The 22,066-nt window shown below is 40.0% G+C and overlaps 1 protein-coding gene across 2 annotated transcripts in view; it reads left to right on the top strand.

The window, feature by feature from the left end:
* The first annotated feature begins 1,080 nt into the window (after window positions 1-1,080).
* LOC138353080 (dnaJ homolog subfamily C member 10-like) overlaps window positions 1,081-22,066 on the top strand; it is a 33,193-nt gene continuing 12,207 nt past the window's right edge. The window contains exons 1-8 of one of the 2 annotated variants that reach the window (XM_069305731.1): window positions 1,081-1,192; window positions 14,586-14,750; window positions 15,479-15,597; window positions 16,628-16,725; window positions 18,932-19,143; window positions 19,639-19,854; window positions 20,021-20,233; window positions 20,622-20,708. In XM_069305731.1, coding sequence (XP_069161832.1) covers window positions 14,595-14,750; window positions 15,479-15,597; window positions 16,628-16,725; window positions 18,932-19,143; window positions 19,639-19,854; window positions 20,021-20,233; window positions 20,622-20,708 — 1,101 coding nt within the window. In that variant the 5' untranslated portion in view covers window positions 1,081-1,192; window positions 14,586-14,594. Of the gene's footprint in view, window positions 1,193-11,433; window positions 11,607-14,585; window positions 14,751-15,478; window positions 15,598-16,627; window positions 16,726-18,931; window positions 19,144-19,638; window positions 19,855-20,020; window positions 20,234-20,621; window positions 20,709-22,066 lie in introns of those variants that run through there. The other variant, XM_069305732.1, reaches the window with a different exon arrangement.

The raw sequence follows: 22,066 nt of genomic DNA on the forward strand, positions 1-22,066 counted from the left end.
GTCACTATATTGTGTTGGAACTTTCTCCTGTTTGTCACTATGTTCCGGTGGTAATTCGCTAGTGATGTCCGATTTATCCTAATTGTCGAGTGACAAGCGCTCGGTTTTTCGTAGTCGTAAGGTTACGGGTTCGATTCTCGGCGGAGGCGGAAACAAATGGGCAGTTTCTTTCACCCTGATGCCCTGTTCATCTAGCAGTAAATAGGTACCTGGGAGTTAGACAGCTGCTAGGGGCTGCTTCCTGTGGATGCGTAACAAAAATGAGGCCTGGTCGAGGACCGGGCCGCGTGGACGCTAAGCCCCGAAATCATCCCAAGATAATCTCTCAAGATACTATGAACACATCTGGACTGGTACATAAGCCATGTGTGTGTGTGTGTGAGAGAGAGAGAGAGAGAGAGAGAGAGAGAGAGAGAGAGAGAGAGAGAGAGAGAGAGAGAGAGAGAGAGAGAGAGAGAGAGAGAGAGAGAGGCAGAGAGAGGCAGAGAGAGAGAGAGAGAGGCAGAGAGAGAGAGAGAGGCAGAGAGAGAGAGAGAGGCAGAGAGAGAGAGCGACAGAGAGAGAGAGAGAGAGACAGACAGACAGAGAGAGAGAGACAGACAGACAGACAGAGAGAGACAGACAGACAGAGAGAGACAGACAGACAGACAGAGAGAGAGAGACAGACAGACAGAAAGAGGCAGAGAGAGAGAGACAGAGAGAGAGAGAGAGAGAGAGAGAGAGAGAGAGAGAGAGAGAGAGAGAGAGAGAGAGAGAGAGAGAGAGAGAGAGAGAGAGAGAGAAGCTGTACGTGCACCTTATTCTAGCAATGATAAATACGATGTACAATGATAAATATACGATGATAAATGCGATGATGATACGATGGTATGATGCGATGATGGTACGATGATAAATCCTTTACAATAAGAGCATTGTGGTCTTGGATTCTGTCTTTAGAGACCATTTGCGAAGCTGACAAGGAATTACACAGGGGAGAGCAAGGGTGGCATCATCGATAGCCAACGAGAAGTGACTGGCCGGGGGCGAGGCTAACATGGGGGAGGGAGCTCTGCGATTTGTTGAAACGTCACTCCAGCGTAAGAGACGACTGGAGGAGGTTGTGTGTTAGTGTCCGTTGACTATTTCCGCTGGATTTTTTTCCACAGCGATTGATGGGAAGGCCCATGGACTGTTCAAGGAGAAGAGGCAGGTCAGCAAGAGTGTAAAAAGGGTCTCTTCTGTTTGATAGTAGGTGCAGTTTGCATGAAGGGTTTATCCTCCCGATGACTGCTAAAAAGGGTCCACACGGGAGACATCTCCCGTCACGCAGGGTGCAGTCGCACCTCCACAGATCTCCAGTATCATCTATTGATACTGGTAATGGCTCAAAAGGGCCACCACTTACGGGCTATTCGTGCCCATGCCACCTTTTGGGTGGCTTAATCTTCATCAATCAATCTAAAAAGGGTCACTCTACTTTCGTACACACACGGGAGACATCTCCCGTCACGCAGGGTGCAGTCGCACCTCCATAGATCTCCAGTATCAGCTCTTGATACTGGTATTGGCTCAAATGGGCCACCACTTACGGGCTATTCATGCCCGTGCCACCTTTTAGGTGGCTTAATCTTTATCAATCATCAATCTTTCGTACACACTAGGGAAACGTTGAGCGCTGAGGAGGCTTATGGCAAGGTTGGCATTGTAACTCAAACTGTCCTCAGGGAGGTAATCCACTCACGGTAATGGATTTACAACGATTACATAATTAAGTGCTATTATCTACTCTTTACCCATGGTTAGGTTAAGGTTACTTAAGGTTAAGGTTTGGTAATATGATATAATGTTGGCCGAAACGTGAAATATATAATTCTAAAACTATTTCAGTGTACCTTGAATTTCGTTTACAGAAAACTAAATTCTTCAGTGTTTAAAACAAAACTTGTTAAGCATATACTTTTATATTTTAAACTAACGATTTATAATATAATAAATATATAACTTGAGAATAATCTCTATCTAGGACAAAGGTCCACTAACCAGTAGACAAGTAGACTATTACTGGAACCGTAATATGCTTTCAGACCATCACCAATATCAGATAACTATACCAGGTGGTTTAACAGGGCGGTTTGTTGCTCTGACGGGCTTTTGTCGCAGGAGGAAGAGTTTTGAGACTCACAGAAGGTCTTCGCTCCTGAGGAAAGATGCGATTGAAGTGTAACTAGAAGAGGACACCTGTACTTCAGGGGCCAGATTCACGAAAGCACTTGCAAACGTATACATCTTTCCTCAATCTTTGAAGGTTTTGGTTAAATTTATTAAACAGTTTACAAGCATGAAAACTTCCCATTCAACTGTCTTTATTGTTATAAACAGCCTCCTGGTGCTTCGGAGCTCATTAACTGTTTAATAATTGGAAACAAAGCCGCCAAAGATTGAGAAAAGATGTACACGTTCGTAAGTGTTTGCGGAGAGTGCTTTCGTGAATCTGGCCCCAGACCTGCACGTTGAGCCAAACGTGTGGGGTCTCGAGCACAATCAACCGACACAGGTTCACAATACTATCCCAGTCACACCCACAGACTACCGGACGAGCTCAAAGACGTAACCTGGCCCCCTGCTCCCCGTCCTGAAGCGAACTATCAGGGGATAAAGTGCCAAGCCATGACGACTATGTAGCACTGGGAAGAGATCAGGATAAGGATTTGGGATGGGACAGGGGGAAAGGAATGGTACCCAACCACTTGGACGGTCGGGGATTGAACGCCGACCTGCATGAAGCTAGACCGTCGCTCTACCGTTCAGTCCAAGTCATTGGACTCCCCGTCCTGAAGTACAGCACACTGCCAAGCACTACCTCAGTGCGCCGGGATCACCCACATTCGTCAGACCACGCTGCCTGGCCCCAGAATGATTGACGGACACCCAAGCTGAATTCAACAGGCTACAGAAGGCGGGAATAATCCGGCGATCAAACAGTCCATGGGGCCTCACCTCTCTATGGTTCACAAACCAGCTCCAGGGAAGTAGTGCCCATGTGGGGACTACAGATCCCTCAGCACTAACACCCTACCGGACCTCTACCAAGTAACGCATATCCAAGACGATATGCGATTCTCAGAATATACACATATTCTATGGATTGGTCAACTCCTCTATTTTGTTCAAACATTGACCTGAACCGGGAATTTCACTAGATTCCAGTGGAACCAGCAAACATCCCTAAGACTGCGATCATAACACCTTTCGGTCGATTTGAATTCGTCCAGATGCCTTTTGGGCTATGTAATGAGGCCCAAACATTCTAACGTTTCACTGACTAAGTGATCATAGGGCCTCCACGTTCTGTTATGCCTACACTCGCCATCTTCTGGTGGTCAATCACCCAACATCTGTGTGTGTCTATGTATGTATTAACACGATGTACTGAACGGGGTGAGAATAGCTTGAGCTACCTCATCCCTTTGTGTGTATTTTACCTCAATAAACTTATTTCAATTTCAATTTTCAACCCAGCATCTACTACACCTCCGACTCCTCACCTGGCAGCGGGACTTCGGCCTGCCGCTCAACCCTGAGAAGTGTATTTTCAATGTCCTCAAACTGAGTTTCCTGGGACATCGTGTATCAGTAGCCTGAATTCAACCAATAGAAATCAAAATTGAAGCTAGTAATGATTTCCCATGACCGTCCACTCCGAGAAAACTGCAGGAATTACTTAATGTGGTGAATTTTTACTGGCGATTCATTCCAATGTGTTCGGACTTGTTGTGATAAGAACATAAGAACAAAGGTAACTGCAGAAGGCCTATTGGCCCATACGAGGCAGCTCCTATTCTATAACCACCCAATCCCACTCATATACTTGTCCAACCCGTGCTTGAAACAATCGAGGGACCCCACCTCCACAATGTTACGCGGCAATTGGTTCCACAAATCAACAACCCTGTTACTGAACCAGTATTTACCCAAGTCTTTCCTAAATCTAAACTTATCCAATTTATATCCATTGTTTCGTGTTCTGTCCTGTGTTGACACTTTCAATACCCTATCAATATCCCCCCGGTTATGTCCATTCATCCACTTGTAAACCTCTATCATGTCACCCCTAACTCTTCGCCTTTCCAGTGAATGCAACTTAAGCTTTGTTAATCTTTCTTCATATGAAAGATTTCTAATTTGGGGAATTAACTTAGTCATCCTACGCTGGACACGTTCAAGTGAATTTATATCCATTCTATAATATGGCGACCAAAACTGAACTGCATAATCTAAATGGGGCCTAACTAGAGCAAGATATAGCTTGAGAACCACACCAGGTGGCTTGTTACTAACGCTGCGATTAATAAATCCAAGTGTCCGATTTGCCTTATTACGAACATGTATGCATTGATCCTTTTGTTTTAAATTCTTACTAATCATAACTCCCAGATCCCTTTCGCAATCCGACTTCGCAATCACAACACCATCTAGCTCGTATCTTGTAACTCTATCATCATTACCTAACCTCAGAACTTTACATTTATCAGCATTAAACTGCATCTGCCAATCCTTTGACCATTTCAAAACCCTATCTAGATCAACTTGAAGTGATAGTGAGTCCTCCTCCGAATTAATTTCCCTACCGATTTTCGTATCATCGGCAAATTTGCAAATGTTGCTACTCAAACCTGAATCTAAATCATTTATATATATTATAAACAACAGAGGTCCCAGGACAGAGCCTTGAGGCACTCCACTTACAACATTTTCCCACTCTGACTTGATTCCATTTATACTAACTCTCTGTTTCCTTTGGTATAGCCATGCCCTAATCCAGCTTAATATAGCACCCCCAATACCATGAGACTCTATTTTTTTAATCAGTCTTTCATGTGGCACTGTATCAAAAGCTTTGCTAAAGTCAAGGTATACAACATCGCAATCCTTACCACTATCAACTGCCTCAACAATGCTAGAATAAAAAGATAACAAATTTGTTAAACATGAACGGCCATTTATAAAACCATGTTGCGACTCAATTATTAATTTATGTTTTTCAAGATGAAGACGAATTTTATTTGCTATTATAGATTCGAGTAACTTTCCCACAATAGACGTTAGGCTAATTGGTCGATAGTTAGACGCAAGTGATCTATCTCCTTTCTTAAAAACTGGTATCACATTAGCAACTTTCCAAAACTCTGGCACTCTGCCTGACTCTATTGATTTATTAAATATGGTTGACAGTGGGTCACAAAGCTCCTCTTTGCATTCTTTAAGCACCCTGGCAAACACTTCATCCGGCCCTGATACTTGTACGACCTCGTGTGGAGATGAAACGTCTTGGGTTGGACTGGCTACGGCAGGCTGGGTCAAGTTCAAGTATGTTTATTGAGACAAGAAAGAAATACATCTCAAAGCGATAGAGTAGCTTAGGCTATTTCTACCCCCCCCCCCCTAGTCTGGGTCGCCATTCCTCGACATATAATGCACCATGATAAGGGATTTAGGTTTCATCCGAAAATTTGAAAATTTGTTTCTCAATAAAATCATTAATACCAAAAAACTTAGTGACTTACCACAAGCACTCGACTATAAATTCTCGTTTATAACTAACATAAACATGGCTAAAAGATAACTTAACCCAACTATTTAACATTACTAATGATCCAGGAATTCATAACTAGACCAAACCAGGGAGGTGGTGGTGGTATTGCAAATTACTGCAAGTTATCAGAATTAGACACTTGTGGAGTATGTAGATTTTCCAAATTTATAATCAGCGGGTTCGACACTAATGTGGCAGTTAGCACTGTGTGCGGAATTGCTAATTTGTTTCTGAATTTATGATGATGATAATTATTTTATTCGTAAAATATACTAAGGAAAACATTATAGTGGTAATTTAGAACGTATAATTATTGTATATTATATAAAGTCAATATAATTCCATACAGCTTTTCAGGCATAACATGATTAGGTTAAAATGATAAATATATTGGGGTAAAATTTAATATTATATGAGACTTAAGCTAACATATATGAGATAATTTAATAATAATTTATGAATAAGCAACTAAACAGAAATCACCTAATAGTAACCTAAGGTTTTAACAGTGAACTCTGAGGCTTTGCCTCTCACCCAAACCACAATTCGCAAGCTTCCTCAACTATATAAACTGCGTAGTTTATATAGTATGTCCCCCTTTGTGAACTATATAAACTGCGTAGTTTATATAGTATGTCTCCCTTTGTTGGTCACAAATGGAGACATCTCCCGTCACGCAGGGTGCAGGCGCACCTCCACAGATCTCCAGTATCATCTACTGATACTGGCAGACCATACTGGTAATGGCTCAAAAGGGCCACCACTTACGGGCTATTCATGCCCGTGCCACCTTTTGGGTGGTTTAATCTTCATCATCATGGTCACAAAACTCGCCAAAATTTCTCAAATGTAAAATTTTCTCAAATTTTATGAAAAGAGATTAAGAAAATCTACACAGACAAAGAGAAAAGGGGCAACATGACTGAAGTGTACAAATGGATGAAAAGGTTCAAGAAGGGAGATATAAACCGAGTGCTGAAAATATTAACCAAAATTATAACACAAAATGTATTTAAATTTAAATTTATTAAAGAAATATGCACACTGGTTCAGAAACTGGATTGGAAATCTATGATTTCCAAATCTCTACCTTTGATGATGGTGATGAAAAGGACCTTGGAGTCGGAGTCCACCAATCTTTGAAAGTTGCACAAGTGGAAGCTGTAGTAAAAATTACTAAAAAATAGCCAACGAACCCCTAGGAATAGTGAAACGAACCTTTGAATTTTATGGGAAAGAATGTAGTTATTCAACTGTATAAATCTCTGACACATATTTTTTGGCACAAATCATTTGGATTATTGTATCCAAGCATAGAGACCTCAACTTCGGAAAGACATAACTGCTTTAAATTACGACTTTTTATTCCGAAAATATGAAAATTAGTGAAAACAGCGATAGGTCAGTTTTTGCCTAAATCCCCCGGCAGTTTTCAAAATACGATGCCTATCGGAAATATGACTTGAGCTTTATTTGTGATCGGAATTCAGGGTGATTATACATATTTGGAGTTTTTAAAGAACAACACCAGGCGACAAAAATCATTCCAGAACTAAGTCGACTCTCATACCATGAACGGTTAAGGGTCACTAAGAACATAAGAACATAAGAACATAAGAACAAAGGTAACTGCAGAAGGCCTATTGGCCCATACGAGGCAGCTCCTATTTATAACCACCCAATCCCACTCATATACTTGTCCAACCCGTGCTTGAAACAATCGAGGGACCCCACCTCCACAATGTTACGCGGCAATTGGTTCCACAAATCAACAACCCTGTTACTGAACCAGTATTTACCCAAGTCTTTCCTAAATCTAAACTTATCCAATTTATATCCATTGTTTCGTGTTCTGTCCTGTGTTGATACTTTTAATACCCTATTAATATCCCCCCGGTTATGTCCATTCATCCACTTGTAAACCTCTATCATGTCACCCCTAACTCTTCGCCTTTCCAGTGAATGCAACTTAAGCTTTGTTAATCTTTCTTCATATGAAAGATTTCTAATTTGGGGAATTAACTTAGTCATCCTACGCTGGACACGTTCAAGTGAATTTATATCCATTCTATAATATGGCGACCAAAACTGAACTGCATAATCTAAATAAATTTTAGAATTTTTGAACTGCATAATCTTACTGAAGTAACACTGCAAACTCAGACAAGACAGGACGGAACTCATCGAAACTTAAAATACTCAACAATTTGGAGTATCCTCCAGACCGCTTCGTTAAAACGTCAGATGTCACGCAAAGAACAACGGTTTGAAACTCAATAAGCAACAATGTAGGACAGAAAAAAAAAAAGCTTTTTCACCTACAGAGTCGCAAACTAATGGAACTTCCTACCCGCCGAAGGGAAGGGAACTAGCAAGAGAATGCGCTAAACTATCATGACTATATAACACTTGGAAGGGATCAGGTCAAGAATTTGGGATGTTATGGAGGGGGGGGGGAGGAATAGGGACCAACCACTTCCCGAAACCACTTTCGGGTTTCATGCCCGAAACGCTTTGCGTAATAGTGGCTTTAGGCATTGTATGTACCAGCTCTATTTATAAACCTAGCAATTTTTGTAAAAATCTCTTGTATGTATGTACCTTACCTGAATAAACATTTATTTATTTACTTATTTACTTGGACGGTCGGAGATTGAAGGCCGATCTGCATGAAGCCAGATCGTCGCTCTACCGTCCAGCCCAAGTGGTTGGACACCTGGCCGCCGAAGCCGTAAATGCCAAAACACTGCTGCAATTCAAAATCCAGGTCGACAAAATTAGGACAAATTGGTGGATGGACGTTTGGCAAGTCGCCGGCTTCCTGTCCTAATCGAGAGTACAAGATAAGGGGGGGGGGGGGTCGTCCAGTAAATTCAGATAAACAACATATTCACTAACCATGGTAATAATCACTAATAAAACAACCACTACCCTTCCTTTCTTCTAATTTTGTCCAATCGCCGTTAGAATGAATATTAGCTGCCTAATAGACTAACCATCCTGCGAGATGGAGACTTTTTTACCACTGCTGCCTTATTCACTCTTGTGTTGATGATATCCTCACAATGCACCTGTATGACTAACCATCCTGTGTGATGGGGATTTTTTTAGCATCACGTAGTTAGCTTTTTTGACACACTGTACTCCACTTCTTATACTCTAGGGTAGCTGCACAAATGCAGATGTACCTCATGTATTAATAAAAAAGTTGGAACTGTCGTCAAAACATATTGGGAGACTGAATTCGCGAACATGATAAACATCATCACAGGTGTAAAACCTATTCTTCATAAAACACGTACAGAGCCTTAACAACACTCAATGTCTCGGCCAATGTTAACTAAACAAGTTACCATTGATAGACTAAACAACCTATGGATTACAAAAGACATACTTAAACCGTTAAAGACGGTTTTGGGCTGGACGGTAGAGCGACGGTCTCGCTTCATGCACGTCGGTGTTCAATCCCCGACCGTTCAATTGGTTGGACACCATTCCTTCCCCCCCGTCCCATCCCGAATCCTTATCCTGACCCCTTTCAAGTGCTATATAGTCGTAATGGCTTGGCGCTTTCCCCCTGATAGTTCCCTTCCCTTCCCTCTGCCAATTTGGGTGAGGCTCGCCCAAACCGTGTGGCCTTCAACTTTGAACAGACATACAAATACTATATATTATATTGTATATTATATTATGTGTATATCACGAAAATAAACACGTGATTAAGAATGTGACAATGTCAGACCACGGAGGAAAATGAAACAGGAATTTCCTAATGTACTTTCGTATATTAGATATATTATATTAAGATATATTATATTATATCATTCCTTCTGAAGATGTATTTAATATACGAAAGTACTTAAGGAAATTCCTGTTTCATTTTCCTCCGTGGTCTGACATTGTCATATTATATTATATATATATATATATATATATATATATATATTATATATGTCGTACCTAGTAGCCAGAACTCACTTCTCAGCCTACTATTCAAGGCCCGATTTGCCTAATAAGCCAAGTTTTCCTGAATTAATATATTTTCTCTAAGTTTTTTCTTATGAAATGATGAAGCTACCCATTTCATTATGAATGAGGTCAATTTTTTTTTATTGGAGTTAAAATTAAGGTAGATATATGACTGAACCTAACCAACCCTACCTAACCTAACCTAACCTATCTTTATAGGTTAGGTTAGGTTAGGTAGCCGAAAAAGTTAGGTTAGGTTAGGTTAGGTTAGGTTAGGTAGTCGAGAAACAAATAATTCATGAAAACTTGGCTTAATAGGCAAATTTGGCCTTGCATAGTAGGCTGAGAAGTGCGTTCTGGCTACTAGGTACGATATATATATATTATATATATATTATATATATATTATATATATTGTTTAATTGTTATTAATTCAAGTTAAAACTAATGTAAAAATATGACCAAACCTAACCGTCCTAACCGAAACTAACGTAACTAAGTCAGTATAATTCATATTCTAAATATAATAATAATAATTCAATTAAACCAATTGGAAATAATTGTTTAAATAACTAAAATCACTCTGCCTATTAGGCAAATCGAACTTTTCCTAATAGTACCAAAGTTGGTACTATTTTGAGGGGGGTTTGAGTTCAATGGTCACCTCCCTTTCTTCCCTACACCCAATATAATCAGTGAATGGTGACTGGCGGAGTCCCAATATTTCGATAATTGTGAATTCAGTATCATTTTCTGAGACAGAGATATAGATCGAGGGGGGAAAGGAGAAACGTTCATTAAAGAGAAAGAAGGAGAAGATAGGTGGCTCAGTGGTTAACAGACTCGCTCTGTTTCGCGAGCTGCGTGACATAGGTTCGCATCCTGGCCGAGGAAGACTGATTAGGCGCCAATTAATCCTTAAGCTGTACACCTCTGTTCACCCAGTAATGATTGGGTACCTGGTTGTTAAATGATTGGCGAGTCATATTCCAGGGAAACTAGTGGGTGAGTTTTGCTATGGGGTGGAAAAGCCTTCTAACAGGAAACCAGCAGTTACCCACCTCTGTAAAAAAAAAATGGGATAGGAAATTGGAACACTGGGAAGAGGGGGGGGGGGTTCGTGTAGATGGAGGTGAAGATGGGTATGGGGTGCATAATAAATGAACTAAACTAGAAGAGGGGGAAAGGGGAAAAAGTAGGTGAAAAAGATGGGGAGGGTAGAGAGGGGCGAGATTTAGAGAAAGGGAAGGAAGCGAGGGTATAGATCTTAGGCGGAGAAAGTTTGAGAGGGGAGATAAGAAAAGGGAAGAGAGGGGGGGATAGGGAAAAAGATGAGAGGGAGGGGTTTATAGGAGATTGGGAGAGAGAGACCTGGGAGCACCTGCATGGGGGCTCCGTTAGATTGATTGATGAAGATTAAGCCACCCAAAAGGTGGCACGAGCATGAATAGCCCGTAAGTGGTGGCCCTTTTGAGCCTTTACTAGTATCAAGAGCTGATACTGGAGATCTGGCGCATGACCGACCTCCGTTATGTATGTGCATACATATATATGCACATACAGTTGCATATATGCTTGGGGACCATTCATCGAGAGTACAAGACGAATGTACTCATCTTGTGTATATTATATTATATATTATATATATATATATATATATATATATATATATATATATATATATATATATATATATATATATATATATATGCCAAACTTAAATGTTAAAATCCAGCTGGCAAAAAAAATCATAAGGGCAAATGAAGGAGAACTGTGACAAGCCATCGGCTTCCTGTCCACGTCGAAGCCTCTAGCGTGTTAATAGCCCCTCAGGCAAATTCAGATAACTACATATATCAAACGCAACATGAAATCAAACGCTCATACACGTCATTTATGAGTCAAAATGGTGTGAGACGACAATTAAACGTGGGCGGCGGTAGAGAGGCCAGCAGCATCACTCACCAGTGTGAAGCCGACGACCGACCCGTACCGTACATCGCTATACTCATCCAAGATCTTTTGAGATATATATATACCCACACACTGGCCCAATAAACAGGTAAAAGGATCTATTAACCCATCGTATTGGTGGTCTATACATTTAAAAAGGGCATTGTTGATTGTATTCATATACACGAGTTGGATTTGAGCTTTAATAGGCACCTGTTGGCTTGCTGGGACACCCACGCCTACAAGCTTCCATTAGGGGTTAAGGGTCGACGAGTGGGATTAGTTCCGGAAAGTTAATAATGAGCTTCTCGAGGTGATTGGAGTTTTACTGGTAAACTGTTGATAATGTTGTTCTGACGGGAGTGTATTTGGCGTTAACAGCTGTCATGCAACACCTGTCATGTATCACAGAAACGTTAGAATGATTTTTTCAGTGTCTAGAGTCGTTAATAAATGGAAATGCACTAGGAAGTGATGTGGTGGAGGCTGACTCCATACACAGTTTCAAATGTAGATATGATATTGCCCAGTAGGCTCAATCTGTACACCAGTTGAGAGGCGGGACCAAAGAGCCAAAGCTCAACCCCCGCAAGCACAATTAGGTGAGTACCTGCCTCGGCACAAGCTACCTTGATTCACGTCTCGGTAGTTTTGAGGGTCCCGGTACTACCCCAGTAGTTTTGAGGGTCCCGGTACTACCCGGTAGTTTTGAGGGTCCCGGTACTACCCGGTAGTTTTGAGGGTCCCGGTACTACCCGGTAGTTTTGAGGGTCCCGGTACTACCCGGTAGTTTTGAGGACCCCGATAGTTAAGTCGGGTTCATTCTCGACTTATTGTTGAGAATTCGGTGTTCGAATCCCCGGGCCTGGGACAGAAATGGCTGGGCGCGTTTCCTGTCGTTTAATGCCCCCATCCACCAAGCAGTAAATAGGTGCCCAGGAGTTAGTCAACTTGTGGGGTTGCATCCCGGGCGGGGTCAGTAATTGGATCCTAGGGAAGGATAGGGGACTTCGATATAAACTTAACATGTACTGTGCTGTATATATATATATATATATATATATATATAAACTGGTTGCTTGTGCCCTGACACAATGAATTTGGTCACTTTATGCCAAAAGTGGCTTTTTTCAAGCCATTCCCAATTCATCCCAGTCCAACCTAGAAATGCAAGCAGTCAATAAAACCTTGCCTATTTCATCAATACCTCATCTGTCAACTTAATGCAACATAACCGAGCCTAAACTAGACTTTTCCTAACAATATTTGACATTTTAAAATTGGTTAATGAGCTATTTGCAAAGGGCCTGTATGATATGAGTATATTCTAGGTTTACAATGCAGTACTATGGAACAGTGCACATTGCTAGCCTAGAGAAAGCATCACTGGCAATTAGATGTGCACTGCAGCAGGTATTGGAAAGTCACCTACAGAATGCCAACTATTTGCGACTATCAAGACCGGAGTATAGTCAGGTTTGTTTTCGACTCGAGATTGGGAACGCTGGGTTCAAATCTAGGGCAGGACAGAAATGGTTGGGCGTGTTTCCTATTGCCTAATGTCCCTGCTCACCTAGCAGTAACTAGGTACCCAGGAGTTTAGTCAACTTGTTACGAGGTTGCATCCTAGGGAGGGTTAGCAGTTCGACCTTTTTGGGGGGGGAACCTCGATGTATGCCTACAATGTACCTGTCCACTGACAGTGAATTATTTATTACTATATTATTATGAGGGATACAGGTGAATTCATGCAGTAAGGGTTTCATAAAAATATTAAATTATAATGGGCCTAATCTAATCCACAATAAATGTAAAAAAAAGAGTGTGGTGTATTGTATAGCATGGTTTTAAAAAGTGGCAAAATTCAAAGTACCTGTACAGTACTATATACATATATTAAAAAGAATTTATGGATAAGGCAAGTTTTAGCAAATGGTTCACAAAATGGCCTTACTATCCTCTATCAGGCAGCGTCTTCATTTTTACTATCAGTGGACAATGCAAGCCGGAGGAATAAATATACTAATACAGTATATTTATATATGTGTTGTACTCAATAGCCAGACTTGCCTTTCACAGCAATTTTCAGTTGTACTTGAAAAGCAAGATTTTGTCCATTAGTGTGTTTTACTACCCATATCCAATTTCTATGTCCAGTTTCCACATTTGATAGCTACACCAGGAGGTGCAGGTGCCTGTCAGCAAGAGGAGAAAACTGAAAATCCCTTTTCATAGGCCTAGCTCTAAGCTCCCTAAAATGCTTTTCTGAAGCACACACTTAACACTCATATCTTTCATATTTTTAACTTAATATTATTGTATCCATTCTGATGTGAAACAGTTATATTCTGTACTGCAAACCTATACATAATTAAGATGACAAGTCACAATAACATGGCTGAAAAATGTTGACCAAACCACACACTAGAAAGTGAAGAGATGACGTTTCAGTCCGTCTTGGACTATTATCAAGTCGATTGTCTTGAATCGACTTTAGTCGATTCAATCGATTTACTCTTGAATCGATTAAATTTAGATTATCAAGTTACAATCGAGTTGATAATGGTCCAGGATGGACCGAAACGTTGTCTCTTCACTTTCTAGTGTGTGGTTTGGTCAACATATACATAATTAGGCATGTCCGGTGTTGACAAAGGCCCAGATCGGCCGAAACGTTCATCTCTCTTTCCCATTTCTCTGTGGATTTTCTGCATAATTAGGCATATATGATTCAGTTTACAATCTTGGTTATTTTTTATATTTTTACTTCGTTTATGGTAATGTTAACTTTATCATAACTTTCACCATTAGCCTACGAGTTCTGTAATGATTAATGGAAAATATGAAAATACTGTACAGTAGTATTATTTTTGCATATTATAAATTAAACAAAAATGAGAAAATACAGTAATTAATATAATTAAATTAAATATTTTGTCATTGTATTATTACTGGAATTCAAATACTGTACTGTATAAAGCAACTTTTTTTTTATCAAGTTTTCAGGTCCGATATCTGGTATTTTTAAATTTACTAGTCATTAATTTCTTGCATGTACAACCTCTAAATAGTATTGCTTTCCATACAGGGCAGCAGTATGTTGGGAAAAACATTTCTCGTAAGTGTGCTTTGTGCACTTGCATGTGGGGAAGATTTTTACGAAATGCTTGGGGTGACTAAAAATGCAGACCTTAAGGAGATTCGTAAAGGCTTCAAACAGAAGGCCCTCAAACATCATCCTGACAAAAATACGGTAATGAGATTCTGTTATTGTATCACATCTGCCTTCATACAGGATTATGTAATACTGTAATTACATTTAAGCTTGCATATGTACAGCACAATAAGCTAGTTTGTTAACTAGATTAGTAGTATTCATTTCTTGTATATTACAGTATATCAATTTAGATGTACTAAATCATTATGTATGTTTAGGGAATGCTTGTGTGTGCATATGATAAATCTAGGCTGTTTAATACATCTAAATTATTACTCCTTAGTTTTAATAAAATTATAGTTTTCTGGGGCCTGACGGCTGACTGAACAGCGCTCGGGGTTTGTAGTCCTAAGGGTCTGGGTTCGATCCCTGGCAGAGGCAGAAACAAATAGGCAGAGTTTCTTTAACCCTGATGCCTCTGTTCACGTAGTAGTAAATAGGCACCTGGGAGTTATACAGCTGCTATGGGCTGCTTCCTGATGATGTGTGTGATAAAATTAGGATTAAGGACTTGGCTGAAATGCTATGTGCGGTAGTGGCTGTACAAGAATTTATGAATTCTTGTATATACAGTATAAATAAAAAAAGTGAAGTACTGTTCTCATTGTACTTAATCAGTAGAAGATAAATTACTGTTAAGGGTATTATACTGTAGAGTACAGTATTTGCATGCTGAATACTGTACACTGCACATTATATAATACAGTAGTTTATTTTGTATGCTTATTTAACTGTATTTGTTCACCATCATAATACTGTAATAGGATGATCCTGAAGCACACGAGAAATTTGTACGGATAAATCGTGCGTATGAAGTTCTTAAGGATGAGGAGCTGAGAAAGAAATATGATTTACATGGTGAAGAAGGACTCGACGAAAGCAGGTGAGATTTTATTTATGGTTTCTGAGCTGTACCACTCAGTTACCCCCCTTAGGCAAAAAGCTTGTGGACAAAGATTTATGTTTAGCCAGGGCAGGTTGACATTCAGCATTTGATGCATGTCCCTGTAAGGTCATACTTATGCAAGGGAGACACTGGGGAAATATTAATTCAAACTAGAATGATCCGAAGTGCCACTTGGCATCAAAGAAAACTGTCAAGAAGTGCTTAACAAATTGCTAGTACCTGTCCGACATACCTGTCCGACATACCAGACATACCTGTCCTCCACTAGACGGGAGCGCTTACATGTCAAAAACTCTAACCTGTTTGCTTACCTCAAATTCTTTCCAATTTTATGGAGCTTGATTAATTTAACTGCAATATAGCCATAAAGTATTATAACCATATTTATATGTAATGTGTCCTATGGTGGAGGTATATATTCATTCATATGTGGCATCTCCTCTTTTGAGTGCATATCCATGTAAATGTCTATGTTCTTTCCTATATATATTTGTGGGCTGGAAACATTACTTCTTGAGGACAGTCATTCTATTTTTGTGCAACTTACTGTATTTGTGCAATACAATACAATGCAACCTACTAATCTGGTGCAACATAGATAAATTACTTTTTCTCTACTCCCAGAGATAGTTGTAGCAGCAACGTAGTTGTAACTTAATTGAAACTTTGTTGATACCTGTAGTTGTAACCTGTAACTGAGACCCCACAACAGTTGCCTATCGCTTGCATACCTATTTACTGCTCGGTGAATAGAGGCATCAGGTGAAAGGGAACACTACTCAAACTCACTCAATCTGACAAGACATTGTACTTTGCTGCAAGATACAGCCTAGACCGATCTTTAATTTTGTGGCAGTGTCAAACATATTTTGACAGTGCATAACACACCTGTATGTACATATGCAGATCTGTGCATACATGCATGTGAATTTTTATTATTGTGTAAATATAGTATACAGTATAGTATATTTACCGTATTTTTATAATTTTTATCTTACGTGTTCAGATCTGGACAGCAGTACCACTCGTGGAACTACTACCACGACAACTTTGGTATATATGATGATGATCCTGAGATAATTACACTCAATAAAGCAGACTTTGGTAAGTACAGTATCAGCCATTTATAAAAAAAAAACTGCTTAATTTTTAAACAAATTTAGGAGCTTAGTGGTGCAAGCTCTTTATTGCATACACTACACACCACTTACCGCTCATTCACCACACACTTGCATGCATTACATATAATAAAGCAACATAATTTTCGATTGGCCAAAGTCCATGTACCGAATGTGTTTAGCGTCTTTGATAGTATAGTTAATTTTACCGCACCAACAATGTAGTAATGTAGTAATGGAAGAGAGTATATTTTTCTGTATTTTTCAAATGTTTCTTTTTATTATTAGAAAGCCTAAATTATTATCTACGTTTTAACTTTATTTAACAGTAATTGGTTAACTCCAAGTAATTATTTTTTGGTTAAGTTTTTGTTGTCTACCCAAAACAAAATCTGTTAATAAAAATGAATTGACAACTAGTATTTTGCTATGAAAACAGGAGATAAATTGATTAACGTGTCATTGGAAACTATATACAAAGTAGGTTATATAATTAAAATGGATATTGTTTAGTAGTGTTTGTGACTGGTTTTGGGGGGGGGGGGAATTTCACATTTCAAAACACCATTCTTGGGGGAACCTCTCCAGTGGACCTGTGGAGCTATTTTACTGATATTGCTCCATACTAAAATTCACATCAGTTGCAGAAGTTCTGTTTCACCTACAGAGGACCTGAGCAAGAACCTGCCCCCACCCCCCACCCCTCACAAGAGGGGTAGAGAGCAGGTGACAATTTGCCACGCCATCGGGAAAAGCATCTAGAAAATCAGTAAAGCTTTACAAACTGGAGGTTCACAAAAAATTAAACCTTAAAGCTGCCTAACAACTCTACAAACGATTTACACAGAACAAAGGAGTCGCTGAAAAATAGCTTAAAACTCGTTAGTACCAATCACCGGCACCAGGTGGCCCGGCCCCAGCCTGCAGCTGACTGCCAGCTGTGGCCTGATGCTTCAAGCTCAGTGCCAGCCATTCTTGGGCTCTGTCCTGCAGAGGCCATTTGCTTGTTTGACTTTCCTTTATGTTAGTGCTGTATTAGCTTTACATATGTGTGTTTTCTCTTCAGCTTATTGTGTGGGCTTGGCTTTTGTTGTATTTTGGGGAGCATGTGCTGATGGCTCTCTTCCTTGAATGCCAACTAGCACTGCCCTTACCCAGTCAGTTATCTTCTCTGGAGTGTTTGGGGGGGGGGGGGCAACAGAGGCCAGGCCATCAGGATGGAAAGCCTTATCTTGGACTATTCATGAATCTTTGATTCCTCTGTTTGGGCCCCTTGGCTGGGGTTGTTGTTTTGGTTGTGATGTAGCATGCTGAGGTTCACATGCCTGATCATACAGCATAACTCGGTTAAAATTTGTAGTCTGGTCAGTTTTGACTGCATTTGGTGACTGTTTGGCAAGTGGTTCCGGTGCGTGGGGTTTCTAACAATGGTGATGATGATGATGATGATGATGATAATAATTCAAAAGAATGTGTGTACAAAGAACATAAGAGGAAGGGACAATTGTAGGGACAGGTGTCACACATAATAACAAAGCCACTATTCTGCTTGGTTAGCTATCTTTAGGCCCTGGTAATGCTCTTCGGGTCTGGCATGTTCCATTAAGTATCACCTCGTCGAGCCCATTCTCACTATGTGAGCTTGAAGGGGTGTTCATTATATTGGCTACCTGATGATCATCATTCTTTCTGTCTCTGCTGTGGCACCTGCTGGGTTGGTAACATACAATCCTGAGTCCAATGAGGTTTATTCTCACTGGGCCTCTGTCCTCACTGTTTCTGCTTCGAGTTTGGAAGCTTTTCAGGCAACTGCTGTGTACGAGCTAGGTTTGCTCAGGTTAGACAGTCTGACATACTGTATATGTACACTGGCTGCCTGTTTTCCAGACACAATGAATTATTATTATTATAATTATGAGTTGCTTTTTTCATCAAACCTATTTATTGATTTTAATAACATGCAATTATCTTCAGACAAGCTTAACAGCTTCCACCGTTTCCTATTCATTTTACTCATTTGCTTTCTTCAGATACATAAAGATATTGTACACCTTGCAATCTTTTTGACGTGCCTTTTTGCATTAGTATTTTAATGTATATAGTCATGTTAATTAAATATTACAAATTTAATAACACATTTTAATTTCATATACTGACATACAGTACTTGTAAACATTTACTCATTTCAACAGAACAAAGTGTGAGTGGATCACCAGATGTATGGTTCATCAACTTCTACCATCCTATGTGTTCACACTGCCATACGTTGGCTCCGGTGTGGCGGGAAGTTGCTAGGGAACTCGAAGGAGTTGTTAGAATAGGAGCGGTAAACTGTGATGACGATTACCACTTGTGTTCTTCCCAAGGCATCCGCTCCTATCCGACACTCGTCTCGTATCCAGGAGTAAGTAGTATATGACCAAGAAATACCATGATCTATTACATACCTGTATATATACATATATATATAAATACATTGATCTATTTGCCTTAGAGTTAAGTAGCATCATTACTGGTGCCTAGGGAAAGATGTGTCTGAGATTTTCTGTGTGGTATTTAAATTAGGAATCAGATAGAATAAAGCAGAAAAGGTGGTGGTGTTGCAATACATGACAGAATTAACACTTGATAATTAATAAGATGTGAATATTGTAGCACTGAATATCTGAAACCCAACAAGAGGAGCTAGATGACAAATATAAAGGACTTACAATGATCATTATAGATAATACATATTAATACTTTTCTCCCGGCAAGTAGACACCTCATTTTGTCACAAGAGTCCTTTGGAGTGATAGGTTACATGGAGTTTACTAGGCAGTACTTAGAATTTTCTTAAACTAGTTGAGAGACGAGAGTCTGACGTGATTGGGAAGATCATTCCACATTTTCATTTCAGAAATCAAAATACACACAGGAGAAAACCAAGAAGCAGCTTTTGAACTATGTGCTCCGTCAGGTGCATTCTGCTGCTGTACGGGTTTCCTCTGCCAACTTTAAGGCATTATTATCAAAGCAGGAATTCTCGAGCAAACCTTGGCTTCTTAGTTTCCATGCAGATAGTGATGAAGTTGATGACTTTTGGGTTACTCAAATTAAACTAAGTGCTATTCTGGTAAGTTTTGCATACAGTACCTCTGAATTTCTTGGTAGTTAAGTGATTGAAATAGCAGTCTTTTAAAATGTTGACTTTTTAATGTATCCTCAACCAATTTGTTTCACAATATCAGTATTAATTGTAACACTGTTTTTTGTATTTTAAAATGTTCATTGTTCTTCAGGATGGCCTAGTCACTGTCGGATTTGTGGAGTGCTTCAAGGAGAAGGATCTTTGCTTCACCCTTGGTGTGCAGTCAGGAATAAAGTTTTTTGACATAGGGGAAATCCAGTCTGGACACGGCACAGAAATTTCCAGCCTCAATGCCCAAGAGATTGCAAGAGAAGTGCTCGGACTCCTGCCGGAAATGAAATTGGTGGACGAAGACATGTACAAGGTAAACTTAGGGTAAAATTATAAATGTTTACAAACACACTATTATCTATTCAAATCATAATCAAATTAAAGTTCAGACAAGAATGGGCAATAAGCCTGCATAGCATTGTTTCTCACTTTATTTACTTATATTTTTCATGCTGATAGAACCCAACAGAGTTTTGCCGTTTGTGGCTTCGGCCGGTAGGCAATTCCATGGGTTTATAATCCTGTGGGTGAAAAAGCATATACCACTAGCTGTGCTACATCCCACACTTATGTTCCTAGATAAACAGAACTCCAGATGACAGTAGCTTGGAAGCTCCAGCCAGCATGTCTGTCTGATAGGTATGTGTGTTTGAGTTAATTTTCAAAGTTAGCGTTGCATTTAAATGTATATAATTTTTTAGGATATTCGCCAGAAGTTGGAATCGCACGAGGAATCCACATCTTGGTTGATTCACTTTAGTGGCGACAGCGATGATGATGCATTTGAGGTAAGCATGACTATTCTTGCTTTTGGCTATTCAGTGTTTAATTTATGTACTCAAATTAGTTTCATTATACTGTATTATAATACTACATTAGAAAATTATATATTTACATGTTTATTTTATATAGAGTATATTGCTCTTTCCTGGGAGAAGTCCCTTGCGGCTCCCTGAAGCTACAATACTGATATAGTGTCAAACTACTATGTGCTATCAGTCGTGGAGTTCTTTTAGGCCTACTGGGGACCACAAGCCAGAACCTGGTCCCCTCTAATGAGGCACAGAAAGCAGTGGCACTATGATAAAAGTGTCGGTGAATTTTAATCATGTCTGCCACCACTGGGGAAGCTCCAACAAAGGCACTGAAACAAGAGAGATCACTGCTGGTTATAAAAAATATCAAGACCTCGAAATCGCTAACAAAAACTACCCCACAATGTAAATGAACGATTGAAAATTCATGAAACTAGCACTAGCTCATTCATCCCACCTTTCCCTCCTCGTTTGGGTGAAAGAGTGAGGCAGACCGGGTCAGCCAGCTACTCCACACTCAGTTCTATGATAATGGGAAAAGCTACCATCGACTCCCTGGGAAAGGGAGGGTGTCAGGGAGCCACCGGGCCTCACTCAGAAATTGGCGTTTCACTACATTCAATGCTGGTTTTCAGTAGGAAGCCTCTTGTGGCTCCCTGAAACTATCTACCACATGAAGATAGAAAATATGGGTATTTACCTGCAGTGCTCCCTCCTCCTTGGTATCACAACGAAGAAAACACGGGCTGCGATACACGACTAAAGCCCACACAAAGCCAACAAGGAAAAGGAACACTTACACGATATCTGGCTCCCAGGACCCGTTTCGACCACCAAAACCCCTGCATCCGAATATTGGCTCAAGACATATTGGCAAACACAGCCAAGAGAGCAGCAAATTTCTGAATATCATGCGCACGAGGGCAGATTACAGGCAGGCTAGACTTAATAACACTGCAGATGACCTGAGAAACACGAGCCCTGGAAAAGGGGGTCCAGGAAAATCGGATCAACCCACAATAATTCCACAATTAACCCCAATGAGTGGTCCCCAGTATGCCTATAAAAAAAAAAGTCTTGCAACTGGTGGCACCTAGTAGATTATCAGCATTGGAGCTTCAGGGAGCTACCAGGGCTTACCCAAAATTTGGCATTTCATTACATTCAACACTGGGGTATTTTTGTCACTTCCTAATAGTCATGCTAAAGATTTGTTTTCAATGCAAATACTCTCACCGTATGAAAGTGTTGGGGTTGCTTCTCACTTTAGCTGCATCTTTGTAATGTCCAGGATAGAAAATAGCTTCAATATTTAATATTTTAATATTAAA

This window comes from Procambarus clarkii, chromosome 56 (assembly GCF_040958095.1).
Source record: "Procambarus clarkii isolate CNS0578487 chromosome 56, FALCON_Pclarkii_2.0, whole genome shotgun sequence".
Classification (NCBI taxonomy): Eukaryota; Metazoa; Arthropoda; class Malacostraca; order Decapoda; family Cambaridae; genus Procambarus; species Procambarus clarkii.